Source organism: Populus trichocarpa, chromosome 1 (assembly GCF_000002775.5).
Source record: "Populus trichocarpa isolate Nisqually-1 chromosome 1, P.trichocarpa_v4.1, whole genome shotgun sequence".
In the NCBI taxonomy this organism is placed as follows: domain Eukaryota; kingdom Viridiplantae; phylum Streptophyta; class Magnoliopsida; order Malpighiales; family Salicaceae; genus Populus; species Populus trichocarpa.
In genome coordinates, this window is record NC_037285.2 from 23,697,195 (window position 1) to 23,720,244 (window position 23,050).

The 23,050-nt window shown below is 31.3% G+C and overlaps 2 protein-coding genes across 14 annotated transcripts in view; both read right to left on the minus strand.

Moving 5' to 3' along the window:
• Positions 1 to 1,471: 1,471 nt before the first annotated feature.
• Positions 1,472 to 8,656, minus strand: LOC18094946 (CBL-interacting protein kinase 32). Of its 10 annotated transcripts, none has more exons than XM_006369353.3 (15): positions 8,250 to 8,656; positions 6,864 to 7,092; positions 6,552 to 6,614; positions 5,956 to 6,027; positions 5,503 to 5,610; positions 5,314 to 5,394; positions 4,891 to 4,944; positions 4,662 to 4,787; positions 4,491 to 4,580; positions 3,574 to 3,696; positions 3,326 to 3,439; positions 2,490 to 2,603; positions 2,345 to 2,401; positions 2,172 to 2,246; positions 1,472 to 1,932 (listed from the first exon to the last, which is right to left on the minus strand). In XM_006369353.3, exons 2-15 carry the CDS (start codon positions 7,032 to 7,034, stop codon positions 1,858 to 1,860), a joined length of 1,323 nt encoding a protein of 440 aa, XP_006369415.1. In that variant the 5' UTR covers positions 7,035 to 7,092; positions 8,250 to 8,656; the 3' UTR covers positions 1,472 to 1,857. The 10 variants fall into 10 exon arrangements, with proteins under 10 accessions (XP_006369415.1, XP_024442313.1, XP_052310491.1 ...); XM_024586545.2 differs by having other exon boundaries at positions 2,490 to 2,606; positions 8,250 to 8,410; XM_052454531.1 differs by lacking the exon at positions 8,250 to 8,656 and adding an exon at positions 7,692 to 8,220.
• Positions 8,657 to 20,352: 11,696 nt separating this feature from the next.
• LOC18094947 (COP9 signalosome complex subunit 2) overlaps positions 20,353 to 23,050 on the minus strand; it is a 79,554-nt gene continuing 76,856 nt past the window's right edge. For all 4 annotated transcript variants that reach the window (XM_052447217.1, XM_006369357.3, XM_024593950.2 and 1 more), the window contains 6 exons: positions 22,219 to 22,406; positions 21,547 to 21,615; positions 21,353 to 21,443; positions 21,116 to 21,250; positions 20,812 to 20,924; positions 20,353 to 20,674 (listed from right to left, as the gene is read on the minus strand). In XM_052447217.1, the coding sequence (XP_052303177.1) occupies positions 20,584 to 20,674; positions 20,812 to 20,924; positions 21,116 to 21,250; positions 21,353 to 21,443; positions 21,547 to 21,615; positions 22,219 to 22,406 (687 nt within the window). In that variant the 3' untranslated portion in view covers positions 20,353 to 20,583. The remainder of the gene's footprint in view (positions 20,675 to 20,811; positions 20,925 to 21,115; positions 21,251 to 21,352; positions 21,444 to 21,546; positions 21,616 to 22,218; positions 22,407 to 23,050) is intronic.

A 23,050-nucleotide genomic window follows, 5' to 3' on the forward strand; every position in this document is an offset into this window, starting at 1 on the left:
GACTAGTTGTTAATTTAAAGAAAGTCAAGAATTGAATTAAATCAAATAAGATATTTACTATTGATACTGTTAAGTTTTTAGTAATATTTAATCAAAAACAAAACATTATTATTTTAATAAAATATTCAATATGAGTTCTTTATATTAGTCAACGAATAGGATATGACACCCATAATATATATATAGTGCATATTCTAGAAGGGATGGTGTCTTATTTTTCTTACTTTGCCTGGAACATGATGAATCCAGTATACATTAAATTATTGTAGCTGATTGTATGCTGACTGTATGAGACTGGATATATCCTATACTAAAAATCTTGATTAGATTTTGATTTGAAGGTCATAAAATGTTCTTGGATTTAAAATGGATTATTTAAGATCATAACTTTCCAGCCAATACATTCACAAGATTTTTTTTTTTTTACATTGTATTCTTGGATTTTAACCAAAGTTACGAGACTCAGATTTGATGATTATTCGGTAAAAAAAACATGAATTGTTGAATCACCGAATCAATTTAGATTAATTATTTTTATTAAAACAAAATTATTTTATTTTTTATTTAACTTGAAATTCAATTCGAATTAGATTTCAGGTTTTAAATTTTTCGGATCAACCAGCAAGTCAGGCCGATTTTAATAACTAATATGATAGGCAGGCATGAAAGATAAATGTGGGAATAAAAACAAGAGGCATCTCAAAGTTATCCTGCATGCGTTTTCGAATTCGGTGTAGATCTATCCTTTCACACCTAACTATCGTCAACAGAAATAAATAAATGAAAACGGAGCAAGTCAATTTTAATTAATCTGCATGATTAATGTGAGAGGAGGACTGCTGGAGAATTTTGCTCGCATCAGCCACAGACAATAACGATAAAGTTTTCCACCCTTGCCTCTTCAGGTTACCATCTCTTCTCCTATCGCTATTGCTCCGTCCATTTTTTGCATTAAATTGTAATCAATGCCTACACATTAAGGATATTATCATGCATTATATATATATATATATATATATATATATATATATATATATATATATATATTCATGGACCACATGCTCTAACATGCTAGTTTGTTTTTAATTATTTTTTAATTAAAAAAATCATATCTTCTATCCATCAAGTTTTCGGTTAAATCAGAGGTAAAACCCAATTACGTGAATACAATTAAAATTCCTTCCTTCGAGAAACAATACAACAACAACCGAGCCTCGATCCTTAAACTAGTCGGCATCGGTTTCCCACGAGAAACAAGCAGCCTTGATCCTAAACTAGGTGGCGTTGGCTTCCTTGTCGAAGTTCAAGACCACTGATTGCAGAGATACACATTTCCCTTGAAAGAAAAGGAAAAAAGAACATAACAATATGAAGAATAATTTACATGCTCCCCTTGGGCCAGCTCTAGGACATAGAAACTGGATGGCTTGAAATTTGGAAGGAAAAAGTTGCACTAAGAACATCAGAAATATACTGGAGAATTAAGAAATTAACATGGAGAAAGGAAACAACAGTAAACACAATCTTCTTCTGAGAAAAGTTTCCGAGAAAAAGGAGCAACAGGAATTACAGTACTTTCATCAATTTGAAATCTTCCTATAGAAGAGGAAAACAAACCACCCCATGAAAATAAGAAAAACAAACAGGACTATGAGAAGCATCCATGTTTCCCAACATTAATAACAAGGAAAACAAATGGAAAAGCCATGTCCGCCTAATTCTATGGGAATGAGAAAATATTTCCAGGGAAAGGGATGAAAAAAAAAACTAAAGGAACAAAGATGTAGGGCACATATAGCACATTTGCATCGGTGCCGTTAATGCATGTACTTGTACACTTCAAAATTGGCACAACTTTTACTTCGTTTCTTGCATGTCCTCCTCAGTTTTCCAGACAACATCATCAAGGCAGGTTGAAAGGCTTTTATAGAACTGCAGAAGACAAGGAACAAGAAAGACGGAAATATAAACCGTTTCTAACTTGAATGAGAGGAAAAACTGTAGATGTTCTGGTTAAGTACTAGCTCAGGATAATCATCCAAGACATTGTCAATATATAATTAAAATGACAAATCATGCATGCACCTATTGGTTGTTGGGTAGCATTTTGTTTAACGAGAGCAAGATGCAAATGGATGAATTAAATGAAAAGGAAGAGAGGGAAACTATACCTTATGGAACTCCAAAGTGTCTCCCTTTGCTTTACGCACTTCAACCATATGAAGGGAAGGTGCCACTTGAAATATCTGATTGAAATGTATGAAACTGTGAATTAATACCACAAAATGACTATGGACTTGACTTTGGCAGTACTAGTAAGTTTAATCATAAGTTAGTCACAGACCTCGGTAGCAACATTCAGGTTTCCCTTTCTCCCAGCCTTCACATTCTCAAGCCTCATCTGAGAAAGACAACGATAGCCTTAAGCATTACCTCAGACCTTTTTAATTTTTGTCAAACGAATAATGAATACTTTATGCATTTGTTACCTTGTAATTTTTCTTGTGGACATCAAAACCAAGGGGCTTGGCAGCTTCTTCAATCTTGTGAATTATTTCATTGGCAGGGCATCTAGACGTGAACCTCGTTTCCCTCTTAAATTCCTGCTGCAAGTCATATAATCACAAACATACGAGCTCCAATATTTAACGGAATTGCAAAAAAATTGACATTATAAACCTATCATATGGCCTATCACCTACAAAAGAAATCCTCATTTAAACAACTCAGATGCTGTTAGGTAGCCAATGCTACTTTGTTGATAGTGCAGAATAATACTGCTTTCATAACAGAGGCTTCTAATTTCACAGTCTATAATAATCTCTCACTATAATTGACAAAGCTGGATATCTCTAATTGTCTGGAAGGAACTTCAAAAAATAATTAATGATCCATTTTCTTGTTTACGCCTCGAATGGATAAACACATGGACAATACTAGAGTCTCATTGCAGTAAGAGATCCTGGATTGGTTCATACTCTGAAACATTGATTAATCCCTTCATAGGTGATAACATTTATCATACATATCGACAATTTGGCAAGTTGATGTATCTCTGAAATATTTAAATGACAAGGGAAACAAGGAAAGGCATACAGCTGCATAAGCATGCAGACACAACACCAAAGAAACAGACATACTCCCCCGCCTACCAGACCATATCCGCATAAGAATGTGACAATATGTCACCATCATCTCTTATTTCCACAGAAGCAGGAAGCTGATGTTTAATGTACTTGCATTAAAACATGCATCATCCACTGGAATACAATAAATCAGGTTTTAAAGGTTATGACATAAAAGAAAGGCCTTTCAACAAACAAACCTGTTCTCCATCAAACAAATTCCCAAGATTTAGTCCTTTAGACATAGAAATTAACTCGAATGCATTCATAGCTGTTGGTTGCTCCTCTTCCTTCTTCTCTGTTACATGGTGTTCCTGTTGCAAGGACAGCAGTAAGATTTAATAAACAATATTGTCAAGAAGTGCAAGAAATTGTTAACACTTCCTTCAAACTGTGTACTACTTTTTTTTTTGCTAGTTCAAGTATAAAGAGCTCGTCTTAAACTCACTTCTGAGTCCTTAAAAACAGCTTCAACATCATCCAAGTTGGTGTCCTCTTTCTCTTCAAACACAGGAGGCTTATAACCTTTCTTAAACCATTCATCTACCAGGATTTCAGGTATGGTGATGCGCTGCCATAAAAACAAATAGTAAATTGAGAAAAATTATAAAACAATATGAAGTTGTGAGTAATGTTAATATTTCCATGCATTGAGGCCAATATAAAGTACTTAAAATCCCAGACTTCTTGGAACATACTTAAAAAAAAAAAAAAAGGTCTAACAGCATATGCATGATGCGGCCAATGCATAAGCAGTACACAAAGAATCAGAAGCAATATCTGACCTAGGTAATGCAAACATCATGACATTTTTTACACATCACTTGCAGATTAGAGAAGTTGTCCAGGCATCCTAATGATATCCACTGCAGTAACAACCTTTCAGTGTTCCAACCTTGCTACCTGATCAAATCTCTAGAAGATTTAATCTGAGTTACGCAACATTCACATGCTAGACTCTGGGAAGCTTTTACATAAAGTTCTATTTAAAGTATAGATGCAACAAATTAGCATGATAACTGGATAGGCTCTATTTGTCCAACAACAGTGTTATGGCAGCTTTGGGATCAGAGCAGCTATTCCTTGTGCCAATTATGATGAAAAGAATAAACATAACTTAAAATGCACATAGCGTTCTTTGCAGTGATTCATCATATATAAATTTCTGAGACTCATTTTGATGAACTTTTGGTAGCATCTAAGAAGAGAAATTTTGGTAGAATTCTCTCTTACTTTTTGAAAAGAAGAGTTGTCAACCACTAGTTAATGTAGAAATCCTTTCTTTTTTCCTCCATTCTAAGATGCAGGAAATGTATTATAATCAGAAGCTCAAGCAAGGAATGTTAATAAAGCATAACTACTCACAGTCATAGGGTTGGGATCCAAAATTCGAGTTATCAATTTCATGGCACCAAAAGAGAGCCAAGGGGGGCAAGTAAATTCAGCTGCTGAGATCTGTATTTGGCAGAAGTTAAGTGAAAACCAGAGGGCACAGGCAAGGGGTAGAACAGTTCTATCAATTTGTAAAATGCTCACTTTTTTATACAGGTTCATAACATTTGAATCATCGAAAGGCAAATACCCTGCTAGCAATACAAAAAGTATCACTCCACATGACCACAAATCTGCAGTAGTCCCATCGTAACCTCTATCATTAAGAACCTAAACAGCAACACAGAAAATAATTAGAGGTATAAATGTGCGTAAGGCTTAAAAGGCAAACATATATGATCAAGAACTGTAGCATATAAACCGTCATCCAAACCTCAGGAGCGACATAATTTGGAGTTCCACAAGTTGTATGAAGCAGGCCATCATCCTGCCAAAAAAAACCGGTTAGTAAAAAAAATTGCTTTCCTTGCAATAGTCACAGAAGAGACTTTAAAAAACAACAAAAATATTATTTCCATGAAGAAAAAAAAGTAACTGTAAGGAAATAGTTCTTATCAGTAGCCTTAAACAGGATTAATTTCTGCCAGGCCTATTTTTATTGGCAAAGCTTGTATTTGAGAATAAGTATAGCATAGGCCTCTTTCCTTATTCATAAGCTTCAGTACATCCCAGCCTGCTTTAATGAAGGTCGTTATTTTGAACCAATCAAATTGATAATATCCATAATAGGGACTTGGTTGGCAGAATGATGTCTATAAGAAGACTTCAAATGAGATGAAGAATTGATGGTAGTTACCCTGACTTGTTGGGACAGCGCACTCAACCCAAAATCTGAAACTTTGAGGTTCCCATAAGCATCCAACAACAAATTTTCTGGCTGCAACACCCAATAAAAAAAGCAAAAGAACAATGAAGGTCATGATGAACAAAATATATACATAAACAACCTATTTACATGTTACAAGGTGATTAAAGTTCTGAGTACCTTAAGGTCTCTGTGAAAAACACCCCTGCTGTGGCAATAGTCCACTACATTGATAAGCTGCTGGAAATATCTCCGAGCTTCATCTTCTCTCATCCGTCCATGGTTTACCTTTGTAGAATTAAAACAGAAAAATTATACATGCAAAGAAATGCTCCGTAATTGGTATGAAAATAAAGAGTCAAAAGAAACTTCCAGTCCTTTTAATGTTTTGGTTCCAATCAACACAAGATTGCATTATTATAAACAAAAACAAATGCACTGATGATTACAACTAAGATTGTAATTGTCAATGATAAGGAGATAAGCCTTAACAGGTGTACAACAAATTTCTAGTACTTGTAATAGCATCCAACATGTAATTCCCATAACTCTACCGAGGATATTGAGCCAGTAAAACTGGTGGAGCATAAACTAGTGGAAAAAAAAAAGGTTTGATAACAATACAAAACTTACAATTTTGTCAAAAAGCTCTCCCCCGGTGACAAACTCCAAAACAATAAATATCTTTGTCTTACTTCCCATCACCTGAAAATCAACATTTGTTTTCTGCTAAAGCTTAGAGGAAGATTTATATCAAAATACTGCTTTACATAACACAATTAAGATAGCTACTGACTCTTTGAAATAAAGTTTAGTTCGAGGCTAAAATAGGCAAAAAGATCACAAGGTCAAACCTAACAATTATTTAGAAATCAAATGTTAGTTAAGGTAACTTTTACAAGCATGCTTGATTCCGTCACTATTTCTATACAAGACAATCCTTCATTCTTTACACTGATGCTAGAACTTAACTCATATGGAAAAAATGGGACAACTGGATACTGAACAAAATTACTGTTCATAGTCTTGGCCAAAAACATGTAAGAACAGAACCAGAAAATCTGATGTTGCTCCCATTTGGTAGAGAAGGATGCAAAGGAAGACTAATTATAAGGATAAGCATAAAGCATATAGCTCCCATTTGGTAGAGAAGGATGCAAGGGAAGACTAATTTTAAGGATAAGCATACAGCATATAGCTTGTAATAAATGCTGAAGACAGAGAGGGACCTCATATAATCGAACAACATTTGGATGCTTGATAAGCTTCATTGTCTCAATCTCCCGCTTGATCTGTCAGAACAACGGCAATTTTAGAATTCTGGGACAATATTGGAACACCTTTTCTGGTGGTAGCAAATATATAAAATAAAAGAAGTCTGTAGGATCCAAAAGGGAAAAAAGGGCCAGAATCTTCCAGAAGTGTACGAGAAAGCAATTGAAAAACAAACATAGATAATGCATATAGTATCAGTTTCTCTTGAGACATGTAAAGCAGTGAGAAACAAACAATTTTTCATAAAAAGAATTGACTAACCAGACCTGTTCAGCCATCTTGTGTTTGAGAACCTTCTCTTTATCAAGGATCTTCAGGGCCACAGGTTCCCCTGTCTCAGAATTCCTCGCAAACTTTACTTTTGCAAACGTTCCTTCACCAATTGTCCTTCCCACTTCATATTTACCCACTCTACGCTTGATTTTAGGTTGACTCATGCTTTGTTTATGGGTTCAACACTCTTATTCTTGCAGTTATGCAAACTTCTAACTCTTCCTGAAATGCATAAGAAAGTGTAAGTGCCAGACCAATACAGCAATAAAGTTCAATAAACATGGGATCTGTTGAGCATATCCCCAATTGTGAAGAAATGGTCAAGACTTGGCTGGTTCTGGATGATTTTAAGGTTTGCATTACATATTCTGGAGATTACAACAATCAAAAACCTTTCCATAAAGTATAGCTCAATTAAATAGCAAATCAACCAATACAAAGAAACAACAAAGACTAAAAATGCCATAAAATGTGAACACAAGGAACTTACAGCATGATAGAAAAGAAAAAAAAAAGCCACACTATGCAGAAAAGATCTACATCAACAACCTAATGAGAAAGCAAACAAACTAATCCAAAGTGATAATAACCAATGAGAAGCTAGAAAACACCCTGCCCAGTTGCCATTTTATCAGTACAGTGAATAGATCAGGTTGCCGAAACATAACCAGAAATAAAACCAGAAGGAGGTGAAACAAAACGACAAAAAACAAGTATCTAAGTTGAAAATCTTGAACTGGGAAAACAAAGAACTTAAAAATGTCTTCACCAATTAAGACAGATACTGAAAACTCAATCAAATCAAGATTTAGTGAATTAACCTCAAATCCAATTGCAACCAGAGCCACCAAAATGCCCACGGAAGTGGAATTTAGACCAGAAACATCTCAGTAGTCAATCAAAGACTGCTTATAAAAGCAACTAAATAAATACTTTATAGTTTATAATTAACAAATAAAAAATGAGTTTAAAACAACTAAACAGAATCTTCCTCTGAAACACCATGTTAAAAATAAGAAACTATAGCTGAAGTTCAAGAAACTCAAGGGACCTCAAAGTTCTTGCCAACTTTACAAATTCCCACCTCCAAAAACAAAAACCCAAATCAAATTGTACAAAAACTAACACATTAAAAAGCAAAGATAGGACCTTTTCCAAAAACAAAAGCCCAAGAATTATACTGGAATGAAGGAAAGAAAAGGCCTCTTGTGGTAATAAAAAGAAGGAAGCTTTTAGCTTCAGAGAGATAAAAAAACAATAAGTAAAAAAGTCAAAGACGAGTTTCAAAGCAAATTCAACATAGAAAACATATCTTACACAATGGATAAATAATGACTATTAAAATAATAACAATGATTAGAAGGAGAGAGAGGATATACTTGAGCAAGACTTTTTAAATACGGGGACTGAGAGAGGCAGAGAGATAAGCAAGAAAGGCTGGAAATTATTGCTTTAGAATCGGCTTTTGAGATGACTGAAAAGGCAAGGATAAGGCAAAGGAAACGGCAATGAGTGAGACTGGTTTTGATGATTTATAGTAAGTAACCTTGTTGATGACGATCACCTCCTGGCCTCTGCAACCAGACAAATGGTTGCCTACTACTGTACTCTACTCTACCTGTCTTAATTTTACTGCCATAATTTACTTGCTTACAGCAACACAAGCACGTGTCTACTAATGTAAGTAGTGAGAACAAATAGTTGATGTTAGCTGGCTGGCAGGAGTTTAGTAGGAAAGAAATATGCCTCCGATCTGTTGATGATTTTGCTGACGTCTTCAGATTTTTGCTTAATTGGGTTTGCCTAAAGGTGTGTTTGGAGGAGGTAACTTGTGTTTTTTTAAATAAAAAGTATGTTTTTATAGTTTTTGAAGGTGTAGTTTATACTTAAATATATTATATTTTTAAAACAAATCACCACATTTCCAAGCTAAACACAGGCCACTTGGGGTTTGAATCTAAATTATAATGGACGGCAACGGGTGTCTATGACTCGTGTATCTACTATATTTATATTCTACTCTTAGTCGTTAAGATGTTTAGATATATATTATATTCATGGCCCCACATGTCGGAACAAACTTTTTTTTTACCTAAAAAAATTTAGAAGACAATTATGTAAAAAAAAAAAAAAAAATTGATAATCAAGTTATATCTCAATTAATTTAATAATATAATAAAAAAATAGGTAACAACAACAACAAATAAACTAAAAAAAAAAACCTCGAGTAAAGCTGTGTTAACATGTAAAACATGTGATCAAAAAGCCTCGAGTAAAGTTGTGTTAACACGTAAAACATGTGATCTGGCATATAAGATTTAAATAACCATGTAGAAGAACGGTTCCAGTAAAAATCAATTGTAAAAAAGACATGAAAAAAAAATATTTAAGCTAACTCGACTCAATTTTTTAAACTTGTGACCCGTAAAGTTAACAAAATCTTGATCATTAAAATGTTGAGAGATGAGATCGAAAAAAAAAGTCCTGATAAAAAAAGATTGAAAACAAAACAAATAACAATCAAAAGAATAAGGACTAAATCTGATATAAAATAAAATGAACTAAAATATTGATGGATGCAATTGAAAAAATGATTCAATTAAGAGAATGATATAAAATATTGAGAAATGCAATTGAAAAGATAATTTAATTAAAAGAATAATTTTAAAAAATCAAAATCAAAAGAATAGAAACCAAATTTGAAAACTGAAAAAACCAAAGGAGGATTGAATTGAAAGAAAATCTCAATTATATGGATAATCTAAAATAAAACAGATAACAATAAAAAAAATACATTGAAAAATGTGCAGGGGTTAGTTTTTAAATTGAGGAAGAGAAAAAAAAAAAAATAGACACCGACGCAAAACCCAACATATTTTTTCCACATGCATCGCTCAGGATTGGAGGTTATGTCATGGGGATTAAAATGTCGTTGTGAAAGCTGGAGTTTGGCTACCGGATAAGCTGGAGTTTGGCTAAGGGAATAAATACAATTTATTATTCATATCTCATTTTAAATTTTAAATTTTAAATTTTACAAGAAGATAAAAAAACAAAAACTCACTCTAAATTACAGAATTCAATACTGAATTAGTCTCGCATTGTAAAACTAACCAAATGAGACTTGGAATAAATATTTATTTACATAATAATAACAAAAAATGGATGCATGGTGTGTTACTCGTGCGATAAAAACAATGCAATAAAAAATTATAAAAAAAAATAACAACAGCAAAACGGTTGACTCAAAAGGCTTTTTTCTTCTTCGATTATTTTTTAGTTTGTGAAAGTAACGTAATGCATTAGTCTTATATGATAACATTAATTAAATTATCAATGGTGTGTTAATCGTGTAAATTGTAATGTAAAATGGGAGGCCGGACCACGTGGCCATGTGGGTGGTTTCCGTTGTTGTTGAAACTAGTGGTTGGACTGAAACCGCTGCAAACAACCATTCATATATATGAAGACATGACGACAAAGGCATTTCTTTATTACCGAACCTCTCGCGGTCATGCCTTCTTTGGGTTAAAACGGCATTCATGGCGGTCATGTCTTCTTTGGGTTAAAACGGCATTCATGGCGGTCGTATGTCTATCACTCCTAACATTTGGGACCATTTTACTCTCAGGCAATCCGACACCACCAGCGTATGTTTGGTAATGTTGTCTAACATCCGTAGGAAAGATACGTTTGGTATATAATAATGTAAATATATAAAAATATGGTGGTCATACAATCATTATAGAGATCTGAAGTGTATATTAAGTAAATATGTCAAGTTGTGAAAAATAATGGGAAAACAATCATAAATTAAACAAAACAAGTATTGAAATTATACTTAAATAAAATTAGTTTAGATTACTTGTTTATTGAAGTCTTAAAAAATATCTAATCTGAAATTTTCTTGTTGTCAATAATTAATTATTTATTATTAAAGTTTTATTGTTCCTTACTTGATGCAAAAAGATTTTCTTTAATAAATCTCTCGGGATTCCATTAACTCATTCTTTTTAGATGCACGCTTTAACAAGGTTTAATGAACTTAAATGAATAATAATCAACATCTCTCTACGAAGATTGAACTTAAACTCTAGAGAAGAAAGAAAGAATAGAATGACAAGGCTTTAGAAAACTTGGAAACCAAAACATTAATACTCATAATTATGGAATTTTTACAATTCATGAATGTTTTATTAATTATGATAAATATTTATAGTTCAAGAATTAATATTTAGAATTCATGAATGTGTATAAATTCATGAAAGAATTCATAGTTCATGAATATCCAAAGCATTCATAATCATGAATTACTTATAATTCATGAAAGAACTCATAAATGTTCATAGTAATAACAATAATTTTCATGACATAATTAATGGATTGCTTAATATATTAAAATATTTTAGGGATAAAAATTTTATTGATCAAATAAGGATTAAATAACAAATGTTTTTTATTTTTCAAAACCAAGCCCAAACTCATAGCAAATATTTTCCTAACTCATGTAATTTTCCCAAAACCTTTACCAAACTGTCATTTAAAAAAAAAATATCATGGTTTTAACCCCAAATATGAGTGGACCTCACATATAATTTTTTTAAATAAACTAGTTTTAATAAGTAATGTGGTGTAGAGTGCTTTTCAAAAGTTCTTTTCAATTGAAAATACATCAACATGATTGTTTTTCAGAGTTTTTTTTTTATTATTTTTGACATCAACACATTAAAACATCGAAAAACTCCTAAAAAACATAAATTATATGTTTTTTCATGCAAAAAGCAATTGCAAAAACATTTTTAAAAGCAAAAGCTATAGCGGTACCAAACCAACATTGAATCAACTGGTTATTAACAAATATGGTTTGCTTACTATTATGTTGTATCTCAAATAGCGTTATTAAACATGGCCTAACCCAATAGGTTAACCCGAGACTCGGTCTATCCAGGGCCTCACTTGGATTGGGTTTTAAAAAAAATCAAGTGGTAGTTGACCTGATCAAACCTGGATGACCCAACAAGTTAACCCATGTCCTAGTCGATTTGGTTGATCCGATCAAAATCCAGTTTAACTAAAAAAAATATCGTTTTAATTTTAAAAATAAAATTTTAAAATGATATAATTTTGGATTGATTTGAATGAACTGCTATAACTTAGATCAAATTTAAAAACTTTGATATCAAGTTTAAGGAAATAATATGATGCACAATAGAACAAATTTATGAACTTACAATAATAGTCTGAGCTATTATCCTCACTATTCATAAGATATGGATGGAATTAGGGTGTAATTGAAGTCACGGTTTGAAAGTTCAAAATAGCTTTTGAATTTTAATAATTATTTTATAGAAATTATACTATTTTCTCTAAAAAATAGCCCCTTCTAATATTTTTTTTTTAAATCACCTTGCCTATGCCAAAAATTATTTCACCCTTACCAAAAAAAATAAAATTTGGTATGGTTTTTGTAAATTAATTTAAGTTATTTTTTTATTTTAAATTAAAAAATATTACAAACATAGTTGGTTAAAAAAGATTTATACTTCGATCAAAACGTCATTATAAAATTGAGGAATTTATTTATTTATTTTTTTTAATCTCTAACTTCTTATTTATATTTTTTTTCCATAAAAAATCATTGTAATCAATTTTTACCAAATCTAATTCTAACTTAACTCATTTTTATTGTCAAATATTTATAAAAATAACTTTTTAAATTTGATTCCTGGTCAAAAGTCATTTTCTCTCATCTCAAACGTAATCTTAATTATAATACAATAGAAGAGTACTCCCTTCCTTGTGTCACCCGATACCCTTTTGGCCTCCCATGCAAAAAATAAAAAATAAAAAAAAATGCAAGCTTTGGATTTTATTTTTTCTCTTTAACAATTATGAATTGTAAATTGGGAGGATTTTTTTTAATTTATTTTCTTACATGATTAAAAAAGGATTTTTTTTTCACCCTCGATTCATTGCCCAAGTCCAAATAAGATTAAAAAAGGGAGATGGAGAAAGTGCAATAAAACAAGGGCACAAACTCTTCTGGACGCACAAGGATCAACATGTTTGCTGCAACACTTTCAATATAAGAGATTAGTTCCTTTTTAGAGAACAAAAAAAATAAGGATTTTTGTTAAAGCAGGTTATATTCTAACCCGACCAAAATAAAAAAATAATAGATAAATAAATAAATAAGTAAGCAAGCATTTGGAGGGGTAAAATTAAACAAAAGAAAGTTATAAGACATTAATTTATTGGGAAAGAAAGGATGAGGACAAATTTAAAAAATGCTAAACAAAAAGGGTCAAAGTGCAAATTTAAAAGATGAGACTATATAAATGCCCATCTTTTTTTCTTTTGGCCTATGGCTAGAAGCCATATATAAGAGAGGGAAATGATTTGTGTGATTTTTTTCCTTGCAAATTATATATATATATATATATATATATATATATATATATATATATATATATAAAGAGAAGTGTAATTAGAGTGATTAGCACTTAAAAAAAAAGAATTAAGAGGGGTGATTTAGTGCTTGGAACTTCTTTCGAAGAAATAAATCTAAAGCTAGGGTTTAAAAAGGGAGAAGAAGGAAACTTGAATTTTTCTTGCATCCATTCCTTGAATCTTTATCCAAGTAAGTTGAAGACCATGTTTAGAATGATTCATTGTTATAATTTTGTGTTTTGATGAAGAAATTAAATTGCTATGATTATGTGAATTTGGGGATTTATGGTGTTAATTATTGAAATGATGCAATTTATGATTGAACTATATTAGGAAGCATAAATTATTAATGGGTAAGTGTTTAATTTAGAAATGGAAGAAACAAACCCCTCCCCCTTTTTTTGTTATTGGTCTCGGCAAAAGGAGAAGTTTTGGGAGATTGAAGAATTTAATACAATTATTTAGGAATTGTGGGAATTTATGGGCTTATAAATGTTAATAAATGGAATGGTGAAGGACGTTAAAAAAATAAAATATTCACCCTTTTTCCTCGAAGGAATTTCGGCCATGACATATAAAAAGGAGAAAAAGAATTTTGACTTGGATTATTGTTAATATAAAAGAGTGATTTTAGATGAATCGGATGGATTGTTGGAGAATTAGGAAGTCAATTTTGATGAAGGGTTAAAAAGGAGAATTTTATTCTTCTTAACTTAAAATGAAATGAGATTTTTATCATTTGGTTATGAATAATAATTAACATGTTGATTTTTGTGCTGGTGCAGAAGAGGTCGCAGGACCTAATCAGCAACAGGGGACCACTTCACGTCCACAAACACCAGGTAGGTGTTAAATACCTTATAATAAATTAATTGTTTAAGTTAGTATTTTAGAAGAAATTTCCTTTGATTGTAATTTTAATGTAGAAATTGTGAAATAAAAAGAATGGAAATAATGCCCTATTAAATAAATGGGCGTGCCGAAAGAATATTTCCTGGTTAATGAAATTAATGCCATGTTAAATAAATGGGCGTGCCGAAAGATTATTTTCTGACTAATGGAAATAATGCCTTGTTAAATAGGTACGTTGAAAGATTATTTCCTGGTTAATGGAAATAGTGCCCTGTTGAAATGGGCACATTGGTTGAACTATTTCCTTTTCTTTCTTACCTGAACTTCAGATATAATGTACTAATTAATGGACAACTTGAGAAAGTCATATCCTGATTAATGAAGAAGATATCTAGTACATCATTGGCAAAAATGAAATTTAAATTAAATTAATATATTGACGATAAGTACTTCATTTAATGAGCTAGTGCGTATATTATTGTGTATACTTCAAATAGCCCTTGTTTAAATTGTGTATTATTAATAAGTGTAAATTTTCTAGTTTTTACCAAATGTTCACATGTTATATAAATATGTTGATAGGTACATCACACCCTCGAACTGGAAAGTAGAAGCATAGATAGAAATCCTTGTTTAAGTTAATTTTTGTATTGAAAATATTGATATTATGTTTTATATCGCCTGTATGTTAAGAAATTTTAAAATGGTTAAATTATTCTTTTGTCGGGTATGTAATTAAGAACAATGCCCTTACTTTAACTCGTAATATAGTTTTGTTGTATTTATATTTGAATGTGTTTGTGTCCTAAGAAATTAATGTTATTGTAAATAAATTAGTTTTAAATATTGTATATAAAATCATACAATGTTAACTATAAAAAAAATAAATGAAACTATAGGGGATATGGAAATTGATGTGTTTAGTAGAGTTGCGATGCTTATTTATATTGGGATGAGTTTGTGGTTATTATTTACAAGTTTTGATTTTAAATCGATAACTTAGTATTGAAAATACAAAGGAGACTCTGCCGAAATTTTTAGAAAATATTTACTTGAAAAGAGACCAATTAACTCTTTTAAATAACCTTTTTTTGGGGCCTTGACAATTTTTGATATTCTTATAAAGTTTTTCAAATGATTAAGTTTGTCTATTCTATTCCAAAGATTAATGAAAATGAAAATTTTAAAGAAAATATAATATTTTATTAACTTTTAATTACAAGTCCAAGACATAAGTCCAATTTACTATTTTATTAACTACGCGACGGGCCAACCTTTGTTTTGACATAAAAAATATTAAAAAAATAAATATGGCTTTAAAAATAAAAAATATAATATTCAAGTAATTAGCTCGAGTGAGTTTAATAAACTCTGTTAATTTAATAATATCATTAGAAAATAAGATATCGACAACAAACAAAGCAAAAAAAAAAAAAAAAACAACGATTCAATACAAAAGATTAAAGCTTGTCAATACTATGGAAATATATCTTCACAATATTCTAAAAACATCTCAATGATCTTATTTGTTAACAAAGTAAAAATTAAATGAGAAAAGAAAATTTTCATATAAAGAAAATTAAAAAAAATAAGACAAAAAAGTCAATTATTGTTAACCTTTTAAATCGTGACGCGGATTATAAAACAGATAGCACTATGTATGAAAAAATCATGATGGTTAAAATCACAAAAAAACAACACAAAAATTCAAAATAAATAAAAATAATGAATGTTAAAATTACAATAAAAAATAAATCAAAAGGCAAAAACAAATTATAAATTTGAGAGTTAAATTGAAAAGAACAAGAATATTAACAAAAAGATAAAAATTAAAAGAACAAAGACAAAAAAAAAAAAAAAACTTGGATTGAAGAATGAAACTAAAAATAATGAAACTTTCATAAAAGATTCAAGGAAAAAAACTAAAAAATCATAAGAATAAACATCAAATTCTAAACATCAAAACATAATAAAATAAATAAATATACATAATTCTTCAACTTGTTTTTTTACACTAAAAAAATACTCCTAGATGTAAATCAAAAAACTTTTACACGCATCTAATTAAACAACTCAATAACCATGGTGTAAAGCAATGAAAAAAAATATATTCATCAGCAATAAAAAAAATAAAATTGAGAAAACCAAGAGAAAAATGAAGATCAAGATATCTAACATTGCAATACAGGTAATTTACCTGATTATATTTAATGAATTTCTCTCTCAAAATAAATTTATGATAGAAAAACACATAAAATTTATAATAGAAACATATACACACATAAAATTTATTGAACAATAATTAAAAAAAAAAACAATGTTTTTTTAATTTAATCTATATAAAATTAAAAATAAATCACAAATGAATCATACCTACCTCTCTAAAACTTAAACATACCCAATATCATTTAAAAATAATCACAATCTAATTAAAACATAAACCCAAAATTTATTTGAAAAAAAAACACAAATAATGCATTATTAAAAAAAACTAAAACTAAAAATAAAAATAAAAAAGGAACTAGGTCAGGCGCTGCTGAGCCTAGTAAACCAGGCTCAATGTTTGCCCAATAAAACAATGACCCACACGCAGGCCTACAAGGCTAGACCCAAGTGCGGGTCTTATTTTAAAAAAAAGTTTAATGGGACGGACAACGCGCGCTCCCCAATTATTAAAAAAAAGGACGTGTTGCCCGCGTTAGCAGACAACACGTCGCCTGAGAAACCTAGAAATTGGCCACTATGGTGGTAGAAAAAATCAGGTTTTTTATTTTTTTCACCAAAAATCTCATTTTCAACCCATTTTGACCCCAAACACCTAGAAAACACTCTAGAGACCTTGTTAAACCAATACATGGCCACCAAAAAGCTAACGACTCCCTCTCTCTCCTTCCAACAGAAATGACTAAAGAAAAGGAAAATAAAATTAGGTACCAAAATATATTATCTTCAAATTCAAGAGACCGATCACCTAATATCTAAAAACATAGAGATTAAAATGAATGTTTTAATGAAACTTTTAACCTACCCCCATGTTACCCGATATTTTCACTTTAGCCTCTTAGCTTTCAATTCAACCCTCTCTCATAAAAAAATACGTAATTTAGAGCTAATTTAGAGTCAAAAAAATCAAATCACGCAAAGAAAAAGTTTAAGGATTAAAGTGAAAATTATCAAAAAACACACTACTATAGTCCATGATAATTCTAGTATAATAAAAGGCTGATACCCTTTTAGATATAGTTAATTAATTTTTTTTTCTGTAACAATAGAAAAGATGGTTCCTTCAATCGAACATAAAAAAGAAGAAACCAGAACCAAAGAATTAATTTCTTTTCACCGTCATGGACAGACTTTCGACAAGTGAATTTTAGGGATCTTGTAAAATTAAAACCTCAGGCGCAAGCTTTTTATTTTTTTTCATATAAAAAATTCAAATAAAAAGCCATTACTATATGACTTGACTACTTAAAAATTTACTTAATTCTCATCCTAGGCGTGAGCTGGATAATAGACCGACATGGATTTAATAACTTTCTCTCTTAAATTTTAAGAAGGTTGGTGTAGATGGTAAGAAAAAGATGATTTTTTTGAGTCTCTTCACTAGCTCTGTTGTTGGTCTCCCTTGTAAAATTACCTTATGTCTTGGCTTTGACACCGAGAGAAAAAGAACATCGCCTTCTTTTCCCTCTTCCTATTGAAGCTGATCAAGAACATTGTTAATGGAGAAAAAGGGGTTTCCGTTTTCAACCGAGCCCAGGTCATTGCCTGGCTACGGCTAACGGGCTAAGTAGTAATCCATGTGGCTATAAGACATGGTGGCCCCACAGTCCTCAAAGGGGACATGCCTAACCCTTCAAGGCTCCAACTAACGCCAGCTAATGCCATGTCCAAGCATTTTAGCCATTTTTGTACTACGGCCAAATCTAGCCACACATTTCCTAGCTCTACCAAATTCCCCACCCCCCCATGGAATGTTGTTACCACAAGGGACCCCAAGCTTCCACCACTAGCCTTAGAGAAGTTGTTAACAATAAATAAATAAAAAAAACTCAAAAAATAAATATTAACCAAGATTAAAATAAATAATATATTTGTCCGTTTATATCTAACAAATTTATTTATAAAAATTAAAAAATAAATATTGATCATTATATTTGATCTCGTAAAACAAAACAATATATTTACCCGTTTTGTCTACTAAATTTATTTATTAAAATCAATAAAAGATAATAGAAATAGAAACATATACGAAATTGATTGAATAAAATAAAAAAAAATAGTATGTAAGGCCAAACATATCCAGAAATATTATTTTATAAAAAATCTTCAAAAATTAAATACAAACAAAATATAAAAAAACCTCTATTAAAAAAAAGCTTGTAAAACCCATGGTCTAAGCCATGAAACCATGATAAATCAATAGAGAAGAAATTAAAGATAACCACAAAATTATTATTTTTTAAATAATGTAGAATGATAAAATCATAAAAGAAAGTGAGAAAAAAGAATCCCGAACCGCATAAACTTTTCAAACTTGTTACGCATGTTATTAGATCAAAACCTTGACAAATAAAAAAACTACGAACCTCATTCCCCAACAAATCAAATGTCGAAAGATAAAACTTGAAAAAAAAATCAATTACACAAAAAATTATGATTAAAATATTCAGGGTGAAAATCGAAATAAGAAATAAATTAGAGGGTATAAAAAAATTTAAATTGAAGAGTTAAATTGAAAAGAAAAAAACTTTAACAAGAGAAAGAAAATCAAAAGAATAAGGACTAAATTGAAAACAATAAAACATAAGCTTTGATTGTAGGATAAAATTGAAAACCAACAAAAATTTAACAAAAAAGCCAAGGAAAAAAAATTAAAAATCAAAAGAATAAGGAAGGAATTGAAAAAAAATATATGAAAAATTGTACTTTAAGGGGTAAATTGAAAACATAAATTTTTTATAAATGGACAAAGAACAAAAATAATTAATAACAAACATAGGTACTGAAATTGAAAATATAAAGAAAAAAAAGATAGACATGCACTTTCTTTTGAAGAGAGAAAAAAGATGGAAAAAAAAAAAATTGCCAATGACAAACTGCCTATCATTTGCCACTAGATAGCATGCCTTGATTTTTATTTTTTATAAGGATAAAACTATATTTTTATTATATAAACCAAAAAACTCTCGGTCAACGTCTATATTTTTTTTACATGAGTGGTAAATAAGTATTTTGATTTTTTTAAAATTTTTAAAAGGACTAAATAACCCTCCATCAACAGCTAAAGATTTTGTTTTTCTTCAAAAGGTTAAAAACTAAAGAAACCTCATGCATCTCCTAACAATCTTCTAATACCCAATGTACCTCTAGAAAAAACTAAACTACCCTCGAAACAAAACCTCTTAATTTTTCCACTCAATAACACAATAATAATATAATAAACTATATCCAGCTGTACTAAAACTCCCCTCTCAAGATTCCCAAGAAATAAACAGGCCACCTAAGACTCGTCTGGACATCTGGCCGCATCATCAAACCATCTTTGGCAGCAAGGAGAGTCGACTATTATAATTGCTGCATGCACTGGGCAAGGACAGGCTACCATCAAACTTTCCGCATCTCATCAACCACATATACAGACTTTGTCCCCGTCCATATCGATTCATCAGAAAGATACCGTGAAAAAGTATATTTCCGATGCAATTCTATAGGCTCCAGGAGAGGCTGTGCCTCAGCTGGAGAACGCCATTCCAAAGTAATCAAGCGTGTGTTTAGAGCAGCTGGTTGGAAATTTTACTTACTTTTTTTTTATATTCTTGGATTGTTTTGATATGTGAATATTAAAAATAGATTGTAAAAAATAAATATACTTTAAAATACAGACACCACAAATTATACATCATCTTGCTTGTTAACTGTTTTATCACTCGATATTCATGCCCAAAATGGAAAACAGTACCCAGTTCATCCAAATCTTGAGCACAGGCCGCCTGAGCCTCTCAATCCGGCAAATCCATTATAGCTTATGAGATTCTTAAGATCCTCTACTTGGTCCCCAACACCACTGATATACAAATCAAGGCCAGCAGCAGCAATGTGATATTACGAAAGGAGATAAACCAATAAACCACAAATAAATAATAATTAAAAGCTCTAAAACTGTCTGATAGCCTGATATGGTCATGCAAGTCTTGAATTTTCCCAGTTTCAAAATTATCTGTAAGCTATAGGTTTATACACTCTCCAATCACATTTTTCTTCAAAATGTATCGTCATTAAACATAGAACTCATTCAGGGCCAACTGAGGGAAATCACAAAAGAAAAGAAAAGTTTGCTCTTGAATCCACCAAAATACTGATACAATCAGAGTGCTTAACTTGAGGGAAATCACACAACCTGCTAAAATCTCAATACACTCGGTTGCTGACAGTTTGGTAAAGAGACCTAAGCTGTGTGTTCCATTTCTCAATGGCAGTATACTTTTTCATTCCCTTTGACCTGCAAGACATTTGACAGTGAGGAGGATGGCTGGCAGAAATAAAAGCCTAACATTTTGTACAACTATAATGAAGATGCAATTACAGCTGCCAAGCTAACAAGAAACCAGGACAGAAAGAAAGGAGAAGAAACTTTACCTGTCACCACGCTCTAATAACCTGTTCACTTGATCAATGTGTCCGTCAATACGATTATCCAATATTAGTGAAACCAGCAATTGTTCTACATCTTTTTCTGGCACATTGAGTTCCTGCCAGTCAACCAGATTTGTAACCGGGAATAGAAGTTTCTAGGGAATATATAACTAAAAAATTTCAATCAAGTTAAAATTCTCAGTCAATGTTAAAAGGTCCTAAAAAATAATAACAATAAAACATAAACAACAGTATTGCAGTAATTGTGCACAATACTGCAACGCTAAGAAGAAACCACTGCCTTCACCTTTGATATGAAAGGAATCCTGATTCTTGTGTAAGGTTTAATAAGCTTAAGCAGAACTTGAGTCCTCACATTCTTCAACAGATCTTCAATATAATTTCTTATGAATGGATCATCCATTATCGTCCTTCTGTTACTCTGAAGAAAGCCCAAGTAGCAGCTTCAATGCAAGCAGAGGGACAACAACAAGGTTTACAACTGCGCAAGGATAAAGTTGCCATCAGAGTCCACTAACCATACCTTGAGAATTTTCTCGAACTCCAATATTTCATTTCGTTGATATGCAGCTATGAGATTTGTCATTGCCAAAATCTCAGGGTCATTTTTATATCTGAAGAGTAATTAACATTAGAGAATGCACAGATGAGCTGGAGAAGAATAAATAAGACCATATTTTGAAATTTTAGGGTAAAATATATGATGAATGTACTTACGGCTTTGCCTCTTGACCGTCAAAAGGATTAACTTCAGATTCCATCAGCATATTAGCTAGAACCAGGTATCTGTCAACCGTGAAGCTTAGATGGTTAAATGTTTGACAAAATGCATAACAGCAGTTCTCATCCAGGAAGAGATCTCATTGATGATGGACTATTGATGCAATGTAAAGGCAAGACATATCTTGTGAGAAAACCACCCAAATGATTACATGTCACATTGATGATGTATATAATCCATTTCTCAATCCACATTTTGTTACTTTATACTTGTATCCAGATGCTGCGAATTAGTTGGCAAGCCATGATAGTGCATCTTGCAAAGTTCTTTTACTCCTCTGGAATTTAGGTGAGTTTTTCTAATTTGTATCTTAAAAGATTATTTCCAATTGACGTTATTTTTTTCTTTCTTTTTTCCTGGAGGAAGTCCTTCAAATGTCTTGATGCATTTTGTTTCACTCAATAAACCAAATTTTGTTGGTAAACATAGAACAACAGGATGAAGAGAGCTTGTATAACTGAACCAGCTAAGCTTATAACTGAGACTTTGAAGAGTCAAGATGTAGATGATACCAAAACAAACTAATACTTTGAGGGAGGGAGAGAAGATGATGACATGACACAATAAAATAAAAGAAAAAAAAATACTAGAAGAGAAGGCAGACATACTTTAAGCATTGTATGCGTCTCTGGTTCCCAGCTTCATCATAGTTCTTAAAAGCTTCAAAAAAATCTGTTGCTGCCTCAGCCCATTGACGCTCTGCCATATGCATCTTACCTCCACATTCACGGATTATTCCCATGATCCTTGGATGTGGAATTGCTGACTTGATAGCCAGTGCCTTTTGGTATAATTGCTGGAAATTTTTCATAAACAATTACATGATAAATCAAAAGAATCTAATCCTCATGTTAAATCATCATAAAAAAGTATGTTAAGTCAACCAAACAGAAGAAATAAAGTGCATAATGTGAAAATTAGAGAAGCAATATTAACAATAATATGACTCTCAAGCAATTTCGACATCCTTTATTTTTCATTCAAAACAAGCAATATATTTACATGAGAAATGCCTAATGTAAGTTAGTATATAATCCATACAGGATACCAAAATTGAACTATGTTAACAGAGAAACCCAGATACAAGCCATGTGTATGTTGAGTTTAGTATCAACACCATAGCTTAAGAAAACATAGTATCCTGTTCTTAAGCCTTAACAGTCCTAACAATTTTGTCAATTTGGCACTGCTAAATAATAAAAAACCATAGCATTGTGTTCGAATTCCACAAATACCATGAAATCCTACTCAATCAGGTTAATATACAGGTTGAGGAGTACTTCCATTGCTGTTTTTTCCGACTTCCCTACAAGCTAAACATGCACCTTGAGAAATATTCATTAATGAATTATGAAAGCAGGACATTAGCTCATAAAATTACCTGTCCTCTAAGCCCAGTACAAATCAAATTTAAAATTTCACGTTATCAGCTGAAAAAAA

Coding starts and splice junctions, on each gene's coding strand:
- LOC18094946 (XM_024586545.2), bottom strand. CDS start 7,034: ATGAGTCAACCTAAAATCAAGCGTAGAGTGGGTAAATATGAAGTGGGA. Junction 4,945..5,313: donor CGCTGTCCCAACAAGTCAGG/GTAACTACCATC, acceptor TTTTTTTGGCAG/GATGATGGCCTGCTTCATAC. Junction 3,697..4,490: donor TGGATCCCAACCCTATGACT/GTGAGTAGTTAT, acceptor TTTTTATGGCAG/CGCATCACCATACCTGAAAT.